The sequence below is a fragment of the Mustela lutreola genome, chromosome X (assembly GCF_030435805.1).
Source record: "Mustela lutreola isolate mMusLut2 chromosome X, mMusLut2.pri, whole genome shotgun sequence".
NCBI lineage: Eukaryota > Metazoa > Chordata > Mammalia > Carnivora > Mustelidae > Mustela > Mustela lutreola.
This window is the reverse complement of record NC_081308.1, coordinates 53,583,047-53,606,289: the sequence shown is the minus strand read 5'-3', so window position 1 is coordinate 53,606,289 and position 23,243 is coordinate 53,583,047. Positions and strand designations below refer to the sequence as shown.

Genomic DNA, 23,243 nt, shown 5'->3' with positions numbered 1-23,243 from the left:
AGAAAACATAAAAATCAGAGATTTAAAAAGAGATATGGGACAGTGTAGAAAATATAGTCAATGATATTATAATAGTGTTATATGGTGACAGATGGTGGCTATATTTGTAGTGATCATAGAATAATATATGGAGATATTGAAAACCTGAAACCAATGTAACACTGAATATAAACTATACTCAAATAAAAAAATAGTAAAAATAAAACATTTTAATTTAAAAAGATAAAAAGAGGGACAAGAATTTGAAAAGTGAATTTCAAAAAGAGTAAAGATGAGTCTAAGACATACTCTGAACCTTGAGGAAAACACCATTTTGAAAATTCTTCCCATTTTGAGAAAACTCAAATGAATCAATACCATAAAAGAACCCATTATAACTGAGAGACGTAATGAATTCTCAAGAAATAATTTTATGACAGGATAATTCTTCCCTATGAAACAGCATACAGAAAACAGGGGAAACACCTGGAAGCAAAATAAACTATACTGAAAATAAGAATTAGGAAAAAGATAAATGATGAAAGATAAGAAAATTAGACCTGTGACAGAGACCAAGTGAAGAGAATTTTTAGCTTGTGGTTTAATGATTTTGAGGATAATCTAGAGTTCATAACTGCCTTTAGACAGGCTGGTTGTAGGCAGTTTAGGCAGACCCCTAAGACAGGCCTACTTTGGGCAGGTGGTGTTGGAGGAGGCCATTGGGCTGGACAAAGACAAATCCAACCATTTGACTAAAGTGTCTGTGAAGATGTTGAAGTCAGATGCAACAGAGAAAGACCTGTCAAACCTAATCTCAGAAATGGAGATGATGAAGATGATTGGGAAGCACAAGGACACCATCAACCTGCTGAGTCCTGCACACAGGATGGTCCTTTGTACATTATCATGGAGTATGCCTCCAAAGACAACATACAGGAGTACCTGGAGGCCCAGAGGCCTCCTGACCTGGAGTACTGTTACAATATCAGCCACAATGCAGCAGAGCAACTCTCCTCCAAGGACCTGGTATCCTGTGCCTATCAGGTAGCCTGAGGCACGGAGTACCTTGCCTCCAAGAAGTGCATACACCAAGACCTGGCCACCAGGGAAGTGCTGGTGACAAAGGACAACATGATGAAGATCTCAGACTTCAGCCTTGCCAGAGATATCACTACATCAATTACTATAAAAAGACAACCAAAAGTGGACTGCCTGTGAAGTGGATGGTCCCTAAGGCCATGTTTGACCAGATCTACATCCACCAGAGTGACTTCTGGTCTTTTGGTGTGATCCTGTGCGAAATATTCACTCTGGAAGCCTCCCATATCCTGGAGTACCTGTGGAGGTGGTTTTCAAGCTGCTGAAGGAGTCATTTGATGGATAAGCCAATAACTGCACCAGAGAGTTATACACAATAATGAGGGGTGGCTGGCATGTGGTACCTTCAAGCTGCTGGTAGAAGACCTGGATCATCCTGTGGCCTTGACCTCCAACCAGGAGTACTCGGACCTGTCCTTGGCCCTGGAACAATACTGTCTATGCTTTCCCAACACCCAAAGCTCCACCTGATCCTCAGGGAAGAATTCCACCTTCTCTCATGAGCCGTTGTCCAGGGAGGCCTATCTGCCCTGACACCCAGCCCCGCTTGCCAATGGTCGACTCAAATGACTAGTATCCCTATTACTCCTGTCCAGATTCCGTCATAAGCCATAACCCTTACCCCCCACCCTCCATGCAAGACTCACTGCCTTCTCATTTGTCCCTTTCCTACTGGCAGGAGCCAGCTGCCTACCTGACGCCTTAACCCCTTGAATTTCACCTCTCTTCCCTTTCCTCTTCCTCCTCCTTACAACCTGCTCATGAAAGAAAGGAACAGAGAGGCAGGTACTTGCTCGTGGCTACTTCCTTCCCTCCCATATGTTGGACCAAGGCCCCTCCCTGTCATCTGGTACTGCCTGGACGTCGAGGGAGTGGGGGTGAGTCATGCCAGTGAACGCTGTTGGAGCTCTCCTGTTTTGGTTTTGTCTGCTTAGCATAACATGTAAGACTGAGTTCTGGTGGCAGGGTCCTAGTCCTTGGGGCTATAGCACTAACGAGGGGAGGTCAACTGCTCTGGGCCTGAGATGGTTGGTAGGCTGAGATGTATTTGTAACCTTTGAGGGAAACATCCTTTGGAATGATCAAAGAGAGCTTCTATGTAATACCATACATCCACAATTAAACCCCAAGGCTTTCTAATTTGGAATTTGGCTGTTTTGTGCTTGGTGGCAACCAAAACCAGCCTAGGGCTTTTCTTTTGTTTTGGCAGAAAAGTAGGAGGCAGAGGACTTGAGCATTTAGACATCTTGCTGCTCTTTGGTTTAATCATACTCTACTGAGTTGCCCGAAACTAATTAAGCTCTTGGCTCTGTAGAGGAGAGATGATGTTCATTACATGTCATTGGCCACAATGTTCCTTTTTAAAATTGTTGTTAACATTTGTGTTATTTTTCAGCATAAGAGACAAGCTTTATCTTAGTTTGGGCTGATGTAACAAGAGCACCATAAACTAGGTGCTTTAAAGACATACTTATTTCTCTCAGTTCTGGAAGCTGGGAAGTCTACGGTCAAGACCCTGGAAGATTCCGTGTCTGTTCAAGTGCCCACTTCCTGGGTCACAGATGACCATCTTCTCCCTATAACCTCCAAGGTGGAGGGGGCGAGGGATCTCTGTGGGGTCTCTCTCATGGAGACACTAATCTCGCCCATGAGGACTCCACCCTCATGACCTAAACATCTCCCAAGGACCCCATCTCCTAGTTATGTCCCTTTGGACATTGAGTTTTCAACTTATGAATCCGGGAGGGATACACTGTCTACAGTGAGCTTCATCAAACATCTTTTATGTTCAAGGCACTGTTTTTTGGCAAAATTAATCATTTCCTACACATCCTTTGAAGCAAGAGTATTTCTGCACTTTGCCTTCCTTTAGAACCTTTCTTTAGAGAGGATCCTAAAATGTTCAGAAAAGACGCAGAAGAAACCTGCTGGTTAGCTCGTTTCTCACAGTAGAGCAGAATTCATTTTGAAGCAGGTTAATCTTAGAAATCCAGGCGAAGACAATTCGCTTGAAAATCATCTCAAATGATCAGTTTTGTTAGTATGAGTAATAGTAATTATAAGATCAATAAAACAACTTTTTGTTCTACTGTGGGCCTACTGTACCTCAGAGCACCTGAGTCGAACCATCTCATGATCCTTTCAACATCCCACTGAGGGTCACAGTGTCTTCTCCTCCACGTTATGGATGAGCATGAAGTCTAGGCCAGAAATGACACAACTTTCCCAAAGCCATATTGCTACTGAGGGGCCAGCTGGGATCTACGCCCACTCTGGTGCCAGAGCCTGTGATTGCAAACGTGGGCTGCACTAGCTGTTCAGAACAAAGGACTATTCATGGGGGTGACACAGCAAACCCGTGAGACCCACCACCCTTTTCCCTAAGGTCATCCCAGTACAGCCTGCAGTGATGGCCCGAGTTAAGCATTCGAACTTGGTACTGCAGAAGGCATGTTTTAGGGACAAGATTGGTGTTAAGGGGGTCTAATGAAGCCCAGAGGGAATGGAAGGAAACAGGACTTGGGGAAATATCTGGGTCCCTGGAGCAGTGATCTCCTTTTATTACTGTGCACCTCTCTTTCACATAAATAAATACATACATACATACATACATACATACATACATACAAAAATATTTGCAGACATACCACCAATTTAAGCAAATTTTTGATAAATTATAGACTCTACTACTCTACTAAATTATTATGCACATTATAAATGACATGCAAAAGCTAAACAGTTAAATGGATGACAGGAAATATGAATAAAACTTATAATATTTTCTTCCAGCCCCTTACTGGACTATTTCTCAAACTCCCTTTGGAGAAGACTTTTTAAATTTGTTTATTTATTTATTGAGAGAGGGAGAGAGACAACACGTGTGTGCACATGTGAGTAGGGGGGTGGGGCAAAGGGAAAAGGAGAGAGGCAGACTCCCCATTGAGCGCAGAGGCCTCAGTAGGGCTCAATCCCATGACCCTGAGATCATAACTTGAGGCAAAATCTTGACTCAGACATTTAATCCACTGAGACACCCAGGTTGCCTGGAGAAGACTTTTTAAGAAAGAGATAGGACACTTGGATTTAAAGCAATAATTCCTAGAATTAATCTTTAAAAGTGGGAAGATAGAAATGTTTTTTTTTTAATTTTTAAAGATTTTCTTTATTTATTCATAAGAGATGGGAGGCAGAGCAGAACCAGGTTTCCCGCAGAGCAGGAAGTCCAGAGTGGGACTTGATACCAGGACCTGGGATCGTGACCCGAGCTGGAGATAGATGCTGGAGATACTGATAAACCAAAATTTAGGGGAAAATACTGAACTTTACTAGGAAGATGAAGCAGAAAAACAGCATATTGCAGCAACATGAGTTTTAGATAGCTGTTGGTCACCCAGAAGGCTTAAGATGGAGAGAAAAACTAAAGGCTGTAGTGACCCAAAATTGTCCGAGTTGTGTAATTTGACCCAGGAACTTCCGGGTGACATAAAGATTTGTTTATTTATTACACGGACAGCGCCATGTGGGGACAGAGCGAGGGGGAATGAGAATTCCATACAAACGTGTGAGTGGCTCTTCTCCCGTCTCCAGGGGGGAAGGAAGAGATTGGGTTTACTCCAGTAAGCATGGTGATGAGTTGGTGAGGTAGGTTGACTAGATGTCTGGACACCTGAAAAAGCCAGCTAAGGGGGCTTCCTGGCCATCTTGTCAGTGTCTTATTGAAAGCTTGTCATGTGCAAGACTTTCTTTTAACAGGTTGCCAGGGGAATTGATGTACAAATCAGACTACCGGCCGCCATGTGTCATTGCTTAGGTAGTCTATGACACAATGTCCTGCAACTAAGGGGATGCACTTAGCATTGCAGAAATCGTTCTGTCTTTGTTATTTTGAAATTTAGAAAATATCTTATTAATTTGTTCACTCCAAAGAGGCAATTTATTGCTTACTATGACCGTCTTTTGGTAGAGGACACAAAATTGCTTTCTTTGTTAGGAGAATCAATGTGTTACACCAATTTTCTGAAAGATGGAAATGAAGTGCCTCCTTCCAGCTGGGTCAGGACATAAGTGTACCCTATGTATTGGTTTTTCAATAGAGTCCATTTACAGTATGTACACGTCTCTCAATACAGAAGACATTTGCTCACATTTATGTGTAGAACATTCCCAAACCTGGTCCAGGTTGCAGATGAAACCGTCACTCTGACTGGCAAGGCATAACGAAGAAGAGTTTTCCTGTAAACAATATGTGGTCATGGAAGGAATCAGCACTGCAATTCGTGGCTGATTTCAAAGGCTCTAAGAGGTGGTAGATGCACAGGCAAAGTGGTGACTTTTGCAGAGGAAGCAGGCTGGGGAGAGATAGCAAAACAGAAGTTTGAGAGGGCCCTAAAATCTCCTCCTGTGGGATTATTGGCCATTGAGCTTGAGAAAGGCTATGGTGAAAACTTGAAAGAGCATCAGATCAAACCCTTGGCCACTGGAGGTTGAAACTGACATGAGCAGCAATATCTCGATTCTTGACCCAAGGCCATAGGATGACAATCTTTGCTTTTTCAATGTGGCCTCATGTCTCTATACTGCCCTATAAAGAAATTAATACACATAAATGCTGAGAGTGTAAAGTGTAAGCAGAGCTCCCCTTGGCCATTTCCTAAGTTTTGTCCACTCCGAAGTGAGTATCACTTTGGTGAGTGCATTGCAGGAAATGGCCTTAATGATCAATGGCAGACCTCCACTCCAGAGTGACATAAAAAGCAATCTGCACCTCCTTCCTGATTTGTCTGTAATGAAACTAACTTTCCTCAGGTCCCAGCATTCGAGGCAGATAAATATGTTCCCTTTCGTTGGCTCTTACTCATACTTCAGCAAGATTTCCCATGTGCTTTCCTGGGCTGGCTGGGAAACTGGACCACAATTTATGGCATCTTAGGGGACAGGCGTGTAGAATTCCAGTGGGATCCTGGAACAGAACCTAATTGGAGATTAGAGACCATTGCGGTGCAAAGCTTTTCTTTGAGATCGAAAGAGGTGCATGTTATGCAAATATTAGCAAGTGTAAGTTCACACTGTCTATTGAAAATATATAGACTCATTATGGTCAAGAAGGCTGGAAGATAAGTAGATTTTGGGAAAGATGCAGGTAAATTCAGGGAGGTGGCAAATTACCCCAGGGAAAGTAGAATTGTGAAAGAATATGGCCCAAACTTTTAAAAAAGATTTTATTCATTTATTTGACACACAGAGAGCCAGAAAGCACAAGTGGGGGGAATGGCAGAGGGAGAAGGAGAAGCAGGCTCCCTGCTGAGCAGGGAGGCAAGTGTGTGGGACTCGATCCCGGGACCCTGGGATCATAACCTGAGCTGAAGGCAGACACTTAACCGACTGAGCCACCCAGGCGCCCCCTGGCTCCAACTTCCAAAGATGGTGTATGAGATACCTTTGGTGGGAAGGAATGAAGATCAGCAACTGTCCTTGATTCTGCTTCTCAGGAAGGCATTGTGATGTGGTGCCCAGGACTTTGGAGACAGACACATGCTTGGTGCCCTCCGGCTCTGCCGCTACAGCAACACCTTCCAGAGGGCAGCTGCAGGCACCGGGTGGCGTCACACAGGGTCAGACCAGGGAGGCACTCAGCCACATACCCCTTCCACCATCCTGCTGGGTTTGAAAGAGCACTATCAAAGTCCCTGCTGCCAAAGGACCATCCAGAGTGACATGTCCCATGGGGCACGCCGGCATTCCTTTACCCCTTCAGGTTATTGGCAGCAACGCTGGAAATTTTTTTAAATTGCCTGGGAAAATGATAGCAAAGGGCTCCAAAAAGGAGTTTCAAAACGCAGACTTCATACTATGTTTTGAGTACATTTCATTCATTTGGCAGGTACTGACAGGGTGCTTAAGTGCCAGGTGCTGCTGCATTAGAAATTGACTTTAGAAGTTAACAGGAGGGGGCTCCAGCCCTCAACCAGCACAAAGTGGATCAATGGACGCATGTGACAGACAGAGCACTGTGACGGGGAGTACTAGGTGCTCTCATAAGAAGGGTGTGCTAGGAGCTAAGGGAACACTCGGGGGGAGCCAGCACCAACACTCGGGGAGAGCTGTGGGAAACATGATGGATGCAGATGGCTCCAGGGGGAACCAGAGAACTGCTCAGATCCCTGCTTCTTAACAGCTCCAAGTGCCCGCCGCTTCAGAGTGGGGGCTGGGCGAGCAGGGAGCTGGGGTGGGCACAGCGATGCCTGAGTTCCGACCTGCAGCTCCTGTGCTGTTTCACCTGTCCCTTTAGGAGTACAATGACATAGGATGTACCAACGGAGGATCTACTCCTGCATCCTGGTACTGGGAAAACACGCGAGGGCTGCGGAGCTGAAAGCAAGAGTTGGTAGTTCCAGGAATGTGTGCAGGGTTTTAAAAAACTATACACGGGAAAATATCCGGTCTTATTTGCATGTGTTTGTATCATGCACAATTTTTAACTGCAGTCCTCCTTTTACCTTCTTCCATGTTGTTAAGACTCTCCTCGCCTCACCGCTGCCTTTGTCCCTATAATACCTGTTGACAGCCTGGTGCTCATCCATGAGCTCATTCGCCTCTATCCACGCATGCATGGGGCTCTGTCACTGTTTAACAAATATGGGCTCATTTTATCTACCTCTTGATCTAGTGATTCCCGGTTAATAATCCCTCCTGCATATCGTCCTTGTTTTTATCTTCATTTTTTATAAAGAATGGCTGCTCACCTTTTATCAGGTTCCTTTATTTTTTATCAAATGCATTTATTGCTATGGTCTTAAGAGTTTTTTCACAGTTAATTTAGTGATGAGGTAAATCTTATTGATTTTCTGGTCTTGAGCTCCCTTTATTTTCCTGGAATGAATCCAAGTTTGTCTCAGGATATAGTCTTTTGATAGATGCTTGACTTCTGATATTTGCTAACATTAGTTCAGTTTCTGTTAACTAATCTGTCCTAAGCCAGATATGTTAATAGCTTCCCCGTTCCTCCCTCTCAGGTTTGGGTATTAAAATTGTGCTCAGCTTCATCAAGTGAATTGACTTATTATTGCTTAATTGCCTGCTGCCATTTAACAGTAGAATGACAGTTATCCAGCTGCAAACCTGTCTGATCTTGGAACTCCTCTTCTGAATTTTCCATTCTTGAATCATTTGGATGATTTGGTTTTCCTAGGAAATCATCGTTTCTTCTAGGTTATCAAATTGATTAGTATAAAGTGCCTTGCAGTTTAGTGCTTCTTTTATATTATGCATTTGCTTTTATATCTCTGTTCCCAATCCTTATCTGTTTTGCAACTCTCTCTCTCCCTCTCTCTGTCCCCTCCTCCCTGAAACCCCCCTTTCCCCATCCCCCTTCCCTCCCTCCCCACCACCTCCCACACCCCATCTTTCCCCTCTCTTATCCGTAATAGGACATGTGAAGTTTTTTTTATTATTATTTCATTAGTCTTTCATAGAAACAACTTTGAGTTTATTTGCCCCTCATATTTTTTATTACTTTAAAAATTTATCTTTATTATAATTACTTCCTTTCTTTTGATTGAGCTGCCCTTTTCTGATGGGTTTAAATGAGTAGTTTCTTTTATTCAAAAAATGTTTGAAATTGAAGACATTTGACACTGAAGTCTCCTTAGAGTATAACTTCTGGTGTCTTCTGTAAGTTTTGGTATGAAATAGTCTCCTTTCCATTGCTTTCAAGATTTTCTTCAGTCGTCTTATGATTTCTTCTTTGACTGAAGACTGTATTTATTAACTTGTATGTAGTTTCAATTATATGTTACCAGGTTATCTAATTCTGATTCTACTGGATTGTGATCAAAGAACTGTTCTTTAAATCTTTAATTTGGAAGGCTTGTAAAGGTTTCCTTTGTTGCCTAGTATGCAATTAATCTTTACAAATATGGCTTTTCTTAGGTGTAAGAAAGAAATGTTTTCCGAGAGAAATAAGGATGTCTATTTTCTTTTTTTTTTTTTTTTTAAAGATTTTACTTATTGGACGCCTGGGTGGCTCAGTATGTTAAGCCGCTGCCTTCGGCTCAGGTCATGATACCAGGGTCCTGGGATTGAGTGCCACATCAGGCTCTCTGCTCAGCGGGGAGCCTGCTTCCCTCTCTCTCTGCCTGCCTCTCCATCTACTTGTGATTTCTCTCTGTCAAATAAATAAATAAAATCTTTTTTTTTAAAGATTTTATTTATTTATTTGACAGACAGAGATCACAAGTAGGCAGAGAGGCAGGCAGAGAGTGAGAGAGAGGAGGAAGCAGGCTCCCCGCGGAGCAGAGAGCCCTATGTGGGGCTTGATCCTAGGACCCTGGGATCGTGACCTGAGCCGAAGGTAGAGGCTTTAAACCACTGAGCCACCCAGGTGCCCCAGGATGTCTATTTTCTGTGTGTCCTTGTTTTTCCCTCCTTCTAGTAGATACTCCCATTTGAAAAGCTAAAACTTTACCTTGTTATTGCATTTTTAGAGTCTTTAGGTATTATGTTGTTAGATGTATACCTGCTTATACCTTTTACATCTTCTTTCCAAACTCTGCCTTTAAAATGTCCCTCTTCATCTTAGTACCTATAACTTTAGACCCAACTTGTCTGCGATAAATTTTGCCATTCCGGCTTTCTCTTTTGCATGGTATCTCCTCACCTGATACATTCTCAATCCCTTTTGCATTTTAAGTATGTTTCTTGAACAGCGTGGATCTGTAATTCCCTGATAGGCGCTTTAATAGAAAAAGTCAGTCTGTATACATTTAAATTAATGATAAACAGTCATGATCTTATTCCTCCCATCTTATTTTGTTTTTATTTTCCCCATTTTTGATGTTTTTAATCAAGTTCATTCTTTTTCTACTTGATAAATATAGAAGTTCTTTGCAATTTTCGATGACAGCTTAATTGAGATATAATTCACAGGACATACCACTCACCATCTAATGTGGACATTTTAATGGCTTTCACTATAGTTAACTATACTATACTGAACTACCTACACATTTTCATCATCCTCAAAAGAAAACTTTAGCCATCACCACCAGTCTTAGGCAACTGCTAATCTACTTTCGGTCTCTGTAGATTTAGCTATTCTGGAAATTCCATATAAATCAAATTATGCAATATGTGGTCTTCTGTGACTGACTTCTCTCAATCAGCAGAATGTTCTCAAGGCTCCTCTGAGTTGTGGCAAATAGCAAAATTCTATTCCTTTTCAAGGCTGGGTAATATTCCACTGGCTGGATGGATCATATTTTATTTATCTGTTCATCAGTTGATGAACATCTGGGTTGTTCTCACCTTTTTGCTATTACAAATAAACCCTAAACCTTCATGCACAAGTTTTTGTGTGGGCATAGTTTTTTTCTTGGCTCTATACACAGGAGTGATATTGGTGTGTCATATGGCAACTCTGTGTTCAGCATTTTGAGGAGCTACTAAACCGTTTCTAATGTGGGTGCACCATTTTCCAAGCCCACCAGCAATTTACAGGTTCCAGCTCTTCACATCCTTCCAACACCTGCTTTTGGGTTTTTTGATAGTAGCCATCCACGTGGGTGGGAGGTGGTATCTCACCATGGTTGTGATTTGCATTTCCTGAATGATTAGTGATGTTGAGCATATTTTCACGTGCTTATTGTCCCATATATTTTATATATACCTTGTATGTATCTTTAAATATATATTATATATTTCATATTTTATTTATATTTAAATACATATTTAAGAATGTAAATATATTTACATAAATATGTTTATATAAATATATGATAATGTAAAATATATTTATATATACATTTATATATTAATGTATACATTTGAATATTGGAGAAATGTGTATTCAAGTTCTTTGCTCATTTTTTTAAAGATTTTATTTATTTATTTGAGAGAGATTTATTGAGAGAGATCACAAGCAGGCAGAGAGAGAGGAAGCAGGCTCCCTGCTGAGCAGAGAGCCCGATGCGGGACTCGATCCCAGGACTCCGAGTTCATGACCTGAGCCGAAGACAGCAGCTTAACCCGCTGAGCCACCCAGACACCCCTCTTTGCTCATTTCTTAACTGGGTTGTCTTTTTATTTGAGTTGTAAGAATTCTTCACACAGCCTGAATGCATGTTCCTTATATATGACCTGCAAATATTTAATCCCATTTAGTGGCTTGTCTTTTGACTTTGTCAATGGGGTCCTTGGAAACACAAAACTGGGACATTTTGGTTGAGTCCCATTTATTTGTTTACTATTTTTTTTAAGTTGCTTGTACTTTGGTGTTATGGCTGAGGAGCCATTGTTAGATTCAAGACCACTAACATTTACCTTTGTGTTTTCTTCTGAAAACATTATCATTTTATTTTATTTTTATTTTTTAAAAGATTTTATTTATTTATTTGAGAAAGAGACAATGAGAGAGAGCATGAGCGAGGAGAAGGTCAGAGGGAGAAGCAGACTCCCGGTGGAGCTGGGAGCCTGATGCAGGACTCGATCCGGGAACTCCGGGATCATGACCTGAGCAGAAGGCAGCCGTCCAACCAACTGAGCTACCCAGGCATCCCGAACTTTATCATTTTAATGCTTACATTTATGTCTTTGATGCATTTTGGGTTATTTTCTCTGTATGGTGTGAGGCAGGACTCCCGTTTCATTATTTGCATGTGGCTGCTTGGGAGTAAAATACTGTTCTTACCCCCATTGAATTGTTTGGCACCCTTGTCAAACATTAGTTGACTGTAATTTATTTTCCTTTTTTTTTTTCCCCATTCAGGCATTTCATGTGCCATGTATATTATATTTCTACGAAAAAGGAATCCCAGGATTTTCCCTCCTGCCTGGTCTTCCTTCTTCATGGTGCATGATGCCAGAAAAATTTTTCCATGCAGTGAAACCAAACTGAGGGGATGGAAATATTCTGGCACTTTTCTAGATCTTTCAGTTATACAAGTCTAGGGCTGATCATGCCACACTTGTTTAACTTGCCCGTGAGGCTCACAGCAGTTTTCCCAGCTCTGTGGTCAATAATTTCAAATTTGCCAATGTACTCATGCTTCGTCATCACAGTGAGGAAATGGGACGATGACTTTGGTGCAGGGCCTCCTAAGAACCTGGCCTTCGCCTCCCCTTTCAGCAGTGTTAATGTTCTTGAGGGCATCTGTGGGACATTTGTTCACACTGTTACTGCAGCACGAAAAGATGGCAGAAAAGCTTTTTTCCCTTTTATTAATATTTGGTCTTGTTCTCCTTCCCTTTCTCATAACCGAATGCGTATTTCCCCTCCGTCATTTGAAAACTGCATACTGTTCACCAGCTGTTTTCCCCAGAACGAGACCTTGTGTATCAAGAATCCTTATTTCACAGTTATTATACACAATCTTAAAGATTTATGACTGTCCTCTTATTTTACACATGCATACACACGAAGCACTAAATACGGACTTTATCTGAATGGCTAAATGTTGGCCAAGACAGAAGCCAGTTGTAGTGGGAACTTCTAGGATAAAGATATAGTCTGAAGTTTTTGTTCTTTAAATAAAGCCTTCATGGGGCGCCTGGGAGGCTCAGTGGGCTAAAGCCTCTTGCCTTCAGCCCAGGTCATGATCCCAAGGTCCTGGGATCAAGCCCCGCATTGGGTTATCTGTTCAGTGGGGAGCCTGCTTCCCCCTCTCTCTGCCTGCCTCTCTGCCTATTTGTGATCTCTGTCTTTCAAATAAATAAAATCTTAAAAAAAAAAAGGTCTTCATATTTTATTAAAAATTTTAGGTGTCCAAATTCAAAAGGTTAACAATATAGTACAATAATAATAATAATAATATCATCTAATAATAATATAATAATTTCTCCTGCATAGTCACTGCTGCACACTAGTAAAATGAGATGTTTCTTTTCTTTTCTTTTTTAAAGATTTAATTTATTTTATATATTTGACAGACAGAGATCACAAGTAGGCAGAGAGGCAGACAGAGAGAGAAGGAGGGAAGTGGGCTCCCCGCTGAGCAAAGAGCCCGACGTGGGGCTTGATCCGAAGAGCCTGAGATGACCCGAGCCAAAGGCAGAAGCTTAACCCACCCAGGCGCCCCGAGATGTTTATTTTCATTTGGGATTATGGAGGGGCAATGTGTTTTTGGCTCTCCTGCTGAAGTAGGGACTCCTATCAGTATTGTCTCCACATTTTTCCCTAATAGTAGCTCTGGAAGATGAAGACGTCCCTCCATCTCCCAGACATGAGGGTTTGACCAGAACATGGGATGGTATAAGCTCATTGACATAGTCTCATGAACTAAGCCCTGGTTTATCAGCCACAGTCATTCTCCAAGTATTTTCAGGAGTAAACTTCAGGTGTTGCCCTTACTCTAATTTTTCTTTCTGAGATTTCTGACTGCAATCGCTACTTCCTGCAGTCACTCGAGGAGAAACGAGGCATGTGGCAGCGCAACAGTGTGTTTTTCTTTCAAGATGAGAGAATCACTCTTGATTTCTATATGCATCTCAGATTTTCATATACGAACATGGATTTTGGTGTCTACCCTGAGGAGATGATACGTACGGTGTGAGGCACACCTGTATTCTCATGACACGTCACCTGGGTTACCCAGAACTTTCTGGGCCCGGCAGAAAGGCAGAAACCCGGGTGAATTCCTCATTGTTCCAGCAGGCTGTCAGCCCTCAAAGGCCTTCTGGATGTGTTTGTGCATCGCAGTGTCTGCTGTATAAGATACAGAAAGAGCACAGTAGTTCAGGGGGAAAATATTTAGGAACACATTTTCCAGGAGGAACCAGGATTCAGTTTGGGTGACTCTTGATCATTTTTCATCTTCTGACGACTGAAAGTGGTAGTTAGTCTACAGTCATGGTTTTAACATGCATTTCGAATGTAATGTTAGTTTCCATCAACATAAAACTATAAGAACTGTCTTCCTAAAGGGCATTCGTGTAAGGCCCGTTATTTTCCAGCTTGATTAATGAAAACAAAATTTTTCTGTAATGCTTTCTTCCTACTCTGTATTAGTTTTCAGGACTGGATTGAAAGTGATTTATTGTGGATAGGGTTATACCTGCTCGTGGAATTTTTTTCTGTTCCTGGGTTTTTAAAGGCGGCAGAGTTGACTTTCTGATTTTAATTCATCTTCACTAGATGAAGAATTCACAAATAGGACTTTTTCTTGAAATAATCATAGCCTGGGGGCGCTTGGGTGGGTCAGGTCATGATCTCAGGGTCCTGGGATCGAGTCCCACATCGGGCTTCCTGCTCAGTGGGGAGCCTGCTTCACTCTTTGCCTCCCCCTCTGCTTATGCTTTCTCTAATAAGTAAATAAATTAATAACCTAAAAAAAAAGAAGTTGTATTTGACTGGAGCTTCATGTGGAGTGACAGATCAACAGAAAGACAAAGGGATATGAGACAGGAAGCAATGAAGGAAAACACAGAGGCGCACAGTACAGACAGATGTTCCTCAGCTTATGACGGCCTCGGCTTCTAATAAACCCATTGTTCAGCTGGAAATCTCTTTAGTTGAAAATGCATGGAAAACACCTAAGCGACTGAACATCAGAGCTTAGCCCCGCCAACCTTAAATGTGTTGAGAACACTTACAGTATTGCACAGTTGGGCAAAATCCTCTAACACAAAGCCTATTCCACAATAAAGTGTCTGGTATCTCATGTAACTTACTGAACACTGCACTGAAAGCCAGAATAGGACGGTTGACCCTTGTGATCACGTGGTTTGCCTGGGGGCTGTGCTCACTGCCCCTGCCCAGCATTACAAAAGAGGACCCTACTGTAGATCGCCAGCCTGGGAAAAGATCCAAACTAAATGCATATCACTTCTGCACTATTATAAAAAGTCAAAAAACCATAAACTGAACCAAGGTGAAGTCAGGGATCTTCTGTACCAGGTGTGTTAGGGAAGGTCAAGCGCTCCTCTCTGGCCAGGAACCATAGTGGTATGGGGGAAAGTTCCACAGTAGAAAGTTCTACAGCAGAGAACCACTAGGACTCAAGCACCAAGGGTCACAGGTTGCGCCAGGAAGACTGGATGCTCCTCTGTGGGCGATGAGAAGCCATGAGCGACTCAGAAAGGCTGCAGAGCTCTGGGCAGGTGGGACAGCTGAGGGCTGCAATGAAGAGGGACAGGTGGAGCTGGGAGACCAGGTGGGGAGAGCCCGCTACCCTCGAACAAAAGGCGACAAAGGTCTGGACTGGGATGACGGAGATGGTGGAAGGTAATGGGATATTCATGAAACAGAACTGGAAAGCCATGGAAATGAAATAAGAGAGGGAGGGAAAACCGAACATGACTTTAATTGCCATCAGTATAAAACGTGTTGAATTAAAATGAATTGGTATTTCTAGACCGATGATGACATCACAATAATGGAAGGAAACCAATTTTGATTTTGAACCTGGTTAAGGAGAAAGTATAGACAAGAGAAAAGCAGAGGCTCTGGAGTCACACAAATGTCACCGTTGAGATTCGTCCCCACTCTTCATTCCCTTTCCCTGTAAACCCAGGCAAGCGACACCTGCCTCACAGCACTGGTAACAAATAGGGAAGAGCACACGTTCCCGGGTCAGACAGGACAGCCAGGGATCAGCGGCACATGAGGAGGTGACAGGTGGTCACTAAACTGAGCTCAGGTGCATACACAGCAGTTTACGTCACCTTGAGATGGCTCCTCCTGTGACCTCTCAAAGAAGGTGGCAGTGGTGAGGAACGAACTCCAGGAGCTTATTAGCATACATGATCTTCAGGCCGTCCAGATGAGACTCAACGATCTGCTCTACAATCACCTAGCAGAAGGAAGAGCGTTTTATTTTTATTTATTTATTTATTTGTTTCTTTGTGTTTTTGTTTGTTTTTAAAGCACCTACAAGAGAAGTATGAACTATACACTACAGAGAAAAGAATCGAGTAAACCTTAAAAATGCACTTCATCCTTCCTCCTCCCCACTCAGTATGCTTTCTAAACAGGAGGTAAGTAACAACGGCACAAAAATCTAGGTCCAGGGATTTGGGAATACTGCTCCAACCCTGGGGGACACAGAGGCTGAGGGACAGAGACTGGCCTGAAGCTAAAACATCACACACACTCATCTGCTTCCCTTCTGAGCTTAAAAGCGAAGTACTGTATCTGCAGACAACAGCTCTGTACCATCTTCACCCTGGCCTTATCCTCTACCGTCTCCAGAACAGGGAAAGGGCTGAGATGGAAAGTGATGGAAGAAAACACATCTTATTTTGCTTTAGTATTTTATTTTTTTGGTGAGGCTGAGTTGCAGGAGGTGAATGACAAGCATACAAACTTAAAATACAAACGTGGCCACAGTTCATTTAACGACACGGAAGCATAAAGTACTTCCCTAATTTAGCATATTAGATTCAGTTCAATGAAAAGGGCATAAATTAAATACCTAAAATATTTTCATTTAGTGACAAAGAATAATGTGATCTTTTTCACCCCCACAGAGAGAGCTATGAACTATAATAGGATACATACAAAGAACTGACAGATCATTTACTTTTAGTAGTCCTAATGAAGCTGAGAAGATTACTGAAATTAATCCTTCAATTTCACTTCTATCACTGGGATACTGTCCCGTTTTAAAACTGGAAGCCTTTCATCCTGAAGTCATGGTGGGTAGCTTTATACTTACCGGACAGAAAGAACACTCGCACTGGCAGGTGACTGGAAGAAAGCCCTCAAACACTGAGACTGGCTTCATGACTTCTGTCAGCCTGAACTAGATGAAACCGATGCTGATTGCTGGCGGCCTCACACGGTGCAGCCCATACTCCGGCCGCTCAGAGGCAAGATACACTGACTCCCTGTATTTAACTGTATCCTCATAGGTCAAGAACACTGGGTAACCAAGTTCTGGACTTAAGGTACTACCCTGCTAACTCGCCCTTAAAAGCCCTTTATCTTTGAATATTCCCTCCCTCCCACCTTCCTAGCCTGGCAAACTCCCCCATGGTCTTCAAGACTTAGGCCACATCAATTCTGCGAAGATGCCTACCCTCACGGACTTTCCCTGAGCACAGAGCTGTCTTCCACCTCCTCCTGTGGGCATGGGCGCCTTGGTGGGGTCACGCTTTTCGGCAACTTCATTGACGTATAACTTAGGGAAATGGAAATTGACCTGAAAATGTTCTGATCCGTACCTTCTTCCTAGGCAAGTCCCTCACCCCTACTAAATTAAGATGATCCCTGAGCTATGGCATCACTGGAAGAGACCAGAGCGCATGCCTGATTCCTGGCATGCTGATGGGCACCAAGCGGGACCAACCTTTTCTTACAACCAGAAGAGCAGGCACTAGGAGCATCTTCAAGGAAGAGCCCTGAGCTCTCTCGCACCCAGTCAAGAAACGAAGCCAGATTAGATGCTCTGTGTTTGCGGAATGAGGTGCATGGGGCACAAACCTCATCCATGTACGGTTTCACCAGTACTTGACCGACTAACGCCTCTGCATCCCGTGTCTTGTCAATTGTAGCGTAAGTCCGGAGGCAGTGCCATATGATGTCCACATTGGAAGTCTGAAGCCCTTCTAGCAGCAGGCCTCCCAGGAACTGCTGCAGCATGGCCGTAATGTGGGCTATACGCTGCAAGAACAGAGAGACCAGGAAAGAAGGTCCAGGCACAACAGTTTCTAAAAGCTCAAATATATGTGTATAATTTATATACATATGTGTTATACATATAAAGCGAGCCTCTAATTCTACCAGAATATATGTAAGATTAAAATCCCAACATTTCCTAGAGAATAAGAATCAATCTCTTCTCCCCATGATTGCTTTCTTTCTTTCTTTCTTTCTTTCTCTCTTTCTTTTTTTTGTTTAAGGTTTTTATTTATTTATTTGTCGAGAGAGAGCACAAGCACACAAGGAGGCACAGGCAGAAAGAGAAGCAGGCTTCCTGCCAAGCAAGGAGCCCAAGGTGGGACTCAATCCCAGGACCCTGAGATCATGACCTAAGCCAGAGGCAGTGGCTTAACGGACTGAGCCACTGAGGCGTCCCCTCCCTGTGATTTCTTTGAAAGTAAGTCGGCTTCATCAAAGTGAAGTTTAGACAATTACTGAACGACAAAAAGTTATCTGCCTCTTAAGCTACGGAGTAAATCTGACAAACGTGCATTTAAACCCAGTCAAAGGCTTTGGATAAATGAACTCTGACTACATCATATGATGTGTCAAGTTACATGAAATTCAGAATTAATTTTACTTGCACAGTTTGGAGACTACGCTTGTGTCTTTACACAAAATCTATCTAGCGTGACATAATGGAAGCAGGGTCCCAAGCAAGAGACACTGAAAAAAAAATTCAAAGCTAGCTTCAAAATCCTATAGAGTAGCAATTATCAGGGGGCAATGCTAGGTCAAACCAAAATCATCCAGGAAATTCGCAAACAGCAAATTGAAAATCGAAACCAACACTTACTGGTCTTACTTTGTCCAGAAGAGGCAGGCCTTTGCTCTGAACAGCATGAAACTGTAACTGGTTAAATTCTGTGGCAATTCTCTCCAAAATCTCTCTAGTCCAGAGAGGGCTAGTAGAGACAATTAGAGAAGTGTAATTCCCAAAGTTAAAACCTGCCACCCCCACCGCCCCCCATGCCACCTGCACCTGCATGCCATCAATTTTCAGGACAAACTGTCTGTGCAGCAGGCCCCAGGTGCGAGGGGTGAGGAGCGGGGAGGTCGTAGAAGCCACTGACGCAGCCTGGCCCAGGCCACAGGGCCCAGGCAAGGGGATGGAGCTATTTTAGGTCAGTGTGGGTACAACTGCAAGTTTCCATCACGTTCCTCGGGCTCTCCCATTCGTGCCCTTCTTCTCCCTTCTTTTCCCATTCTCTAACCCCCTCCTCTCTCTTTCCCTGTCCTACCGTTCATACCCGCATCCCCCTCTTCTTCTCCGCCTGCCTCATTCTCCCTCCCAAGTACCTCCCCAGTACTAACTACTGCTGTCTCCTCAATCAGCTAAAACTGACCGCCTAGCAGCAACCTGGGAAATCGCTCAGAGCAGCGGACTCCAAGTTTACATTTACCCAATGGGAGAAAGAGCAAGCTCGGTGCTCTGGGAGCTGGTGAGAAATCACTCACAGTGCATCTGCCATCAAGTGGACTGGATACACTTCCCTCTTGCCCCCCACATTAGAAAGCGTCAACCCCATTCAAAAAGAAGCTGAACAGTGAAAGAAAAAAAAAACAAAACAAAACACAACAAAGACCCAAAGCCCCTGCTGGGCTCTATGAGGCATCCCACATCTGAGGATGGGCAGTCAGGTAGTGAGGAAACACACTGTAAGGAAACCCAAAATGTCTGGAGACCTGCCACGTTGTGCCCCGTCCCAGAGCATCAGAACTGGTGTGGAGGGAAGGCAAGCGCTCGGCACGACCAACGCCGAAGCCTAATCCCAACCTCTACTGATTGATCCCATGCGCATTTCCTATTTATCCTTATCTCAGCATTTCTGGGCCTGGCAGAGCATGATGGATTTGCCGTGCGCTGACGCTGCTCTGGCTTTCCTGACTCTAGAGCTCAGAGCTGCTCTTCTGGAGAAAAAAGTCCTCCAAGGTAATTCTGAGCAAGAAAGCGCACAATGTCTGTTTATCAAGGACAGTGTTGCAAAGGGACAGGATTGTAGACACAGAGCTCACCGAGGTGTTTCTATCCGAGGAGCACAGCAGCAACAGCAAAGACGGGAAGAACACTGGAGGGCCAGCTCCCCAGGGGCCGAACGTGGACATGGCTGGAGGGGCTGCAGGCGCTGCCAAGGGCCGCAGCGAAGCAGAGCCGCTGGAGACACACGGGCTGCAGAAGGGCCGTGTACACACTGTCTGCTAAGTGTGGACGAACAGGGGCAGAAGCACGAGTGCTACGGGCTAGAGACACAAGCACAGTGGAGGCTGACCACTTAGTTGAACGCCTTGATGTGAAAGGGGGCAGACACCTAGGACCAGAGAATCGCTTCCTTTGGGATGTGTCCGTTCTTAATGTCCATCATGAGACATGTGGAGCATATGGTCTCTCAAGTTCCTTCCAAATCTAAAACCTTAATTCCTAAAATTTAGAAACCTAACTCCGCCTGCAGGGGGAGGGACTGTTAGCCTCACACAACAGAGCACGCAGGGCACCAGGCGAACTTGACGCAGGCAGCCCAGCTGGCATGTGCAGGACCAGCCCGGGCTACTCCCACTGCAGCACTGTGCGTCTCACGGTGCTGACAGGACCTAACTACTCATTTTCTGAGTCACTCATCTACCCTGGCTGACTGAAAATTCACACCAGGAAGGGAACAAGACAATCACAGTATAACAAAGAGAGCCATCATCTTTTTCCTATTTCATAAGCTTTTTTTTTCCTGTTTGTAAATTTCAACTCGATGTGTCCTATACTGTTTCATAATAATATAATGCTGGTGCAAAATACATCAATGGTAATACTCTGGGCATGTCTAGGAAAAAAAAATGAGATGGAGAAAAACCAAGATGAATGGTAGGTATGCCTTAAAGATCAACAGGTCTTTGCTAGTCCTCAGGGAAGGTGATTCCAAATATACTTTTCCACTGCAAGCATAATGACGTGTTGGAACTGTGGTCTATAACCAAAGGGTTTATAGGAACGTGTTATAGATTTCACCATTTCATGCTCTCCACTCTCCTGGAGCTACATTCTAGCCACAAACCTGGATTTTCTTCTTGTTCATAAATGAATTCTAACTAAGCCGTCCCCGCCTAATTAGACTGGATGTGAAGTATTAATTTATGTGCTACTTAGTTAAAAAAAAATGCTTACCTGCTTGCTTCTAGTGCAGAGGTTTCTTTAGAACTTTGTGAATTTAAGATTTTTTCAATCTTTTCAACTGATCAAATAACTTGTATAAGCCTCAACACACACATCTATAAAAATAAAAATTAAGCAAACAAAAAACGTCACCATCTTTACTCTTAATCATCTTTATTTCCCATGCTAAATGCAGGAAAATATAAGACCAAAAGTTAACTTCAAATATATAGGGCATGCTATATTTTGAATATTTCTATGAAACACAGAATTCTCAAGAATTCAAATCTTAGTTCTAGAATAAGCATACTTCCATATTCTATTGCAAGTTTATAGAGAAAAAAAAAAACCGACTTTGCTTTCTCATATTCTATACTCTTATTTCTTCTTTTCCCCATCCTGAATCTTTCTATGGGCATTTCTTTCCTATTTTTTAAAAAAGATTTGTTTATTTGAGAGAGAGAGAAACTGCATGTGCGCATGTAGGGGAGGGGCAGAGGGAGAGAGAGAATCTCAAGCAGATATCCTGCTGAGCACAGAGCTCAATGCAGGGCTCAATCTCATGACCCTGAGATCATGACCTGAGCCAAAATCAAGAGTCGGACGTTTAACCAACTGAGCCACCAGGCACCCCTCCATTTGTTTTCTTATGGCCCTTTATTCATGTTTTAACTTTGGCTTCCGATCATACTGACCCTCTCAGTTTACATGTGCATATACCTATATACCCAAGCACCAAATCATTAAAGACCTTTTACACTACAAATATTATCAAAGAGGTTGAGGAACATTATGAAAACTCTCATCCTAAAAGAACAAAAAATACAAAGTCATCCATTCAATAAATAGTTACTGAACACCGCTGGGAGCTCGACATTCATTCCGACGGGGGGTGGGGGAGGAGGGGGGACACGAGAAAATAAAGCAAGAAATACACCCTGCTCTCATAAAGCTTACTGTTTTGTCTGGAAGCGCATGACAAGCATTCTTTGGATAAAAGCTGTGAGGAGATCCAGAGGCGAATTAAACACAAGGTCCCTCAAACAGGCTTTCTCCCCACTGATATTTTAACAAATATGCTAATAATACACATAGAAACCATTGTACAGAGCAGCAGGCGAGAGTCAGAAGCCCAGACTCCCAATTCCCGCTGTGCCCCTACATCGTTATGATCATGAATGACATCGGGGACACTTGAAACTGGAGATAGCACTAAGGGGCACACTCCCGGGGTGAGCCCTCAGATGTACAGAGCCGTTGCCTGTCTCACACACCTGAAACTAAGCCAACACTGCATGCTAACTACTGGGAATCGAAAAAATTAAAGTGAACACCAGAACATAAAGAACACAGGATCAGAAAATAACAACAAACCTATGGCAGAATCCTGAGTTTGCTTTGGAAAGCCCACTTCTCCCCTAGTCTCTAATATAGGCCTATTTTCTTTACAGGGCCGCTGACAATTAATACAGTCGTTAACTGTCAAGCGCTGCACCGACAACAGTTATCACTGTTTCTTGTTCTGGAAAAAGTGGGTGATCTTGAGATCGTGTGGGTACCTCTAAAATTCTGTCTTATTATTTCAGGTAGATAACGTGACATAATGCAGAAAATGCACATGCGTGAGAGCTTTGAAAAAAAGCTGAATAGTGCTGACAAGTTTGCAGAGACAAGAGGAGAAGGCTTCAACTGGCATACAGCATAAGAAAACTACTGGAGAGTACGTTTTTCTTCCTTATGTCCTCTTGTTTACACATTCGTTCATCTACTGCCCGAATTCCTTAACTGACAGATGACCTGAGACTCTTTAAAAGAATAATAAAGAAAACGTATTACAGACATTGTTTTGTCACATTATCAAGTTCCTACATCTCATTCAATTCCACAGAACTTAATACCTGTGCACCAGTACTATGCAGATATTGACAAAACAAAATGATATACCAGACACAGTTACTGTTGAGGGGACTCATGATCTGGGGGCATAATGACACGAAGGCAGGGTCGCATGGCCAGAAGAAGAATGACACATATACAGTGAAAGTTATGGGGATAGGGGGCTTAGAATGGAGAACAGATAATATGAAGCAAAGTACAGGAGAGTCTGGAAATGCGACGGGGGCTCGAATCAGACTCTGAAAGCCATGTGTACACAGCTGCCGAGGTGGGGAGGGGATGGGGAGCAGATATAAGTGCAGACACACTCAGGGGCAGGGGCAGACAGGCACACAGCCATGTGCACTGCAGGCTTCCTTCTGGAGAGAAGCAGAAATAGGAATGGAGGGCCAACTTCACTGAGATGAGGTCTTTAGATTCTGCATATTTTGGAGAACGGGAGAATGTCAAAGCACTGATGCATGATGATGAAATGTGGGTATGGAAATACCAGGA

The 23,243-nt window shown here is 43.2% G+C and overlaps 1 protein-coding gene across 5 annotated transcripts; it reads right to left on the bottom strand.

Annotated features, from left to right (window-relative positions):
- Positions 1–13,374: 13,374 nt before the first annotated feature.
- LOC131821498 (conserved oligomeric Golgi complex subunit 2-like) lies at positions 13,375–22,894 on the bottom strand. Of its 5 annotated transcripts, XR_009349928.1 has the most exons (6): positions 22,577–22,894; positions 20,865–20,968; positions 19,727–19,880; positions 18,507–18,615; positions 17,492–17,671; positions 15,353–15,860 (listed from the first exon to the last, which is right to left on the bottom strand). XR_009349928.1 is itself a non-coding variant. In XM_059157649.1 (4 exons), the coding sequence occupies exons 1-3, from the start codon at positions 18,696–18,698 to the stop codon at positions 15,759–15,761; spliced, it is 474 nt and encodes a 157-aa protein (XP_059013632.1). In that variant the 5' UTR covers positions 18,699–19,288; the 3' UTR covers positions 13,375–15,184; positions 15,733–15,758. The 5 variants fall into 5 exon arrangements, 3 of the variants coding, with proteins under 3 accessions (XP_059013632.1, XP_059013631.1, XP_059013630.1); XR_009349927.1 differs by lacking the exon at positions 22,577–22,894 and having other exon boundaries at positions 20,865–21,277; XM_059157649.1 differs by lacking the exons at positions 19,727–19,880; positions 20,865–20,968; positions 22,577–22,894 and adding an exon at positions 13,375–15,184 and having other exon boundaries at positions 15,733–15,860; positions 18,507–19,288.
- Positions 22,895–23,243: the final 349 nt, after the last annotated feature.

Bases quoted from the DNA above. Each gene is read 5' to 3' on its own strand.
- LOC131821498 (XM_059157647.1), bottom strand. From the start codon at position 18,698: ATGCAGGTGCAGGTGGCATGGGGGGCGGTGGGGGTGGCAGGTTTTAAC. The intron at 17,672-18,506 runs GTAAGTGTTGGT...CTGTTCTTGCAG, and splicing joins TTCTGGACAAAGTAAGACCA to CGTATAGCCCACATTACGGC.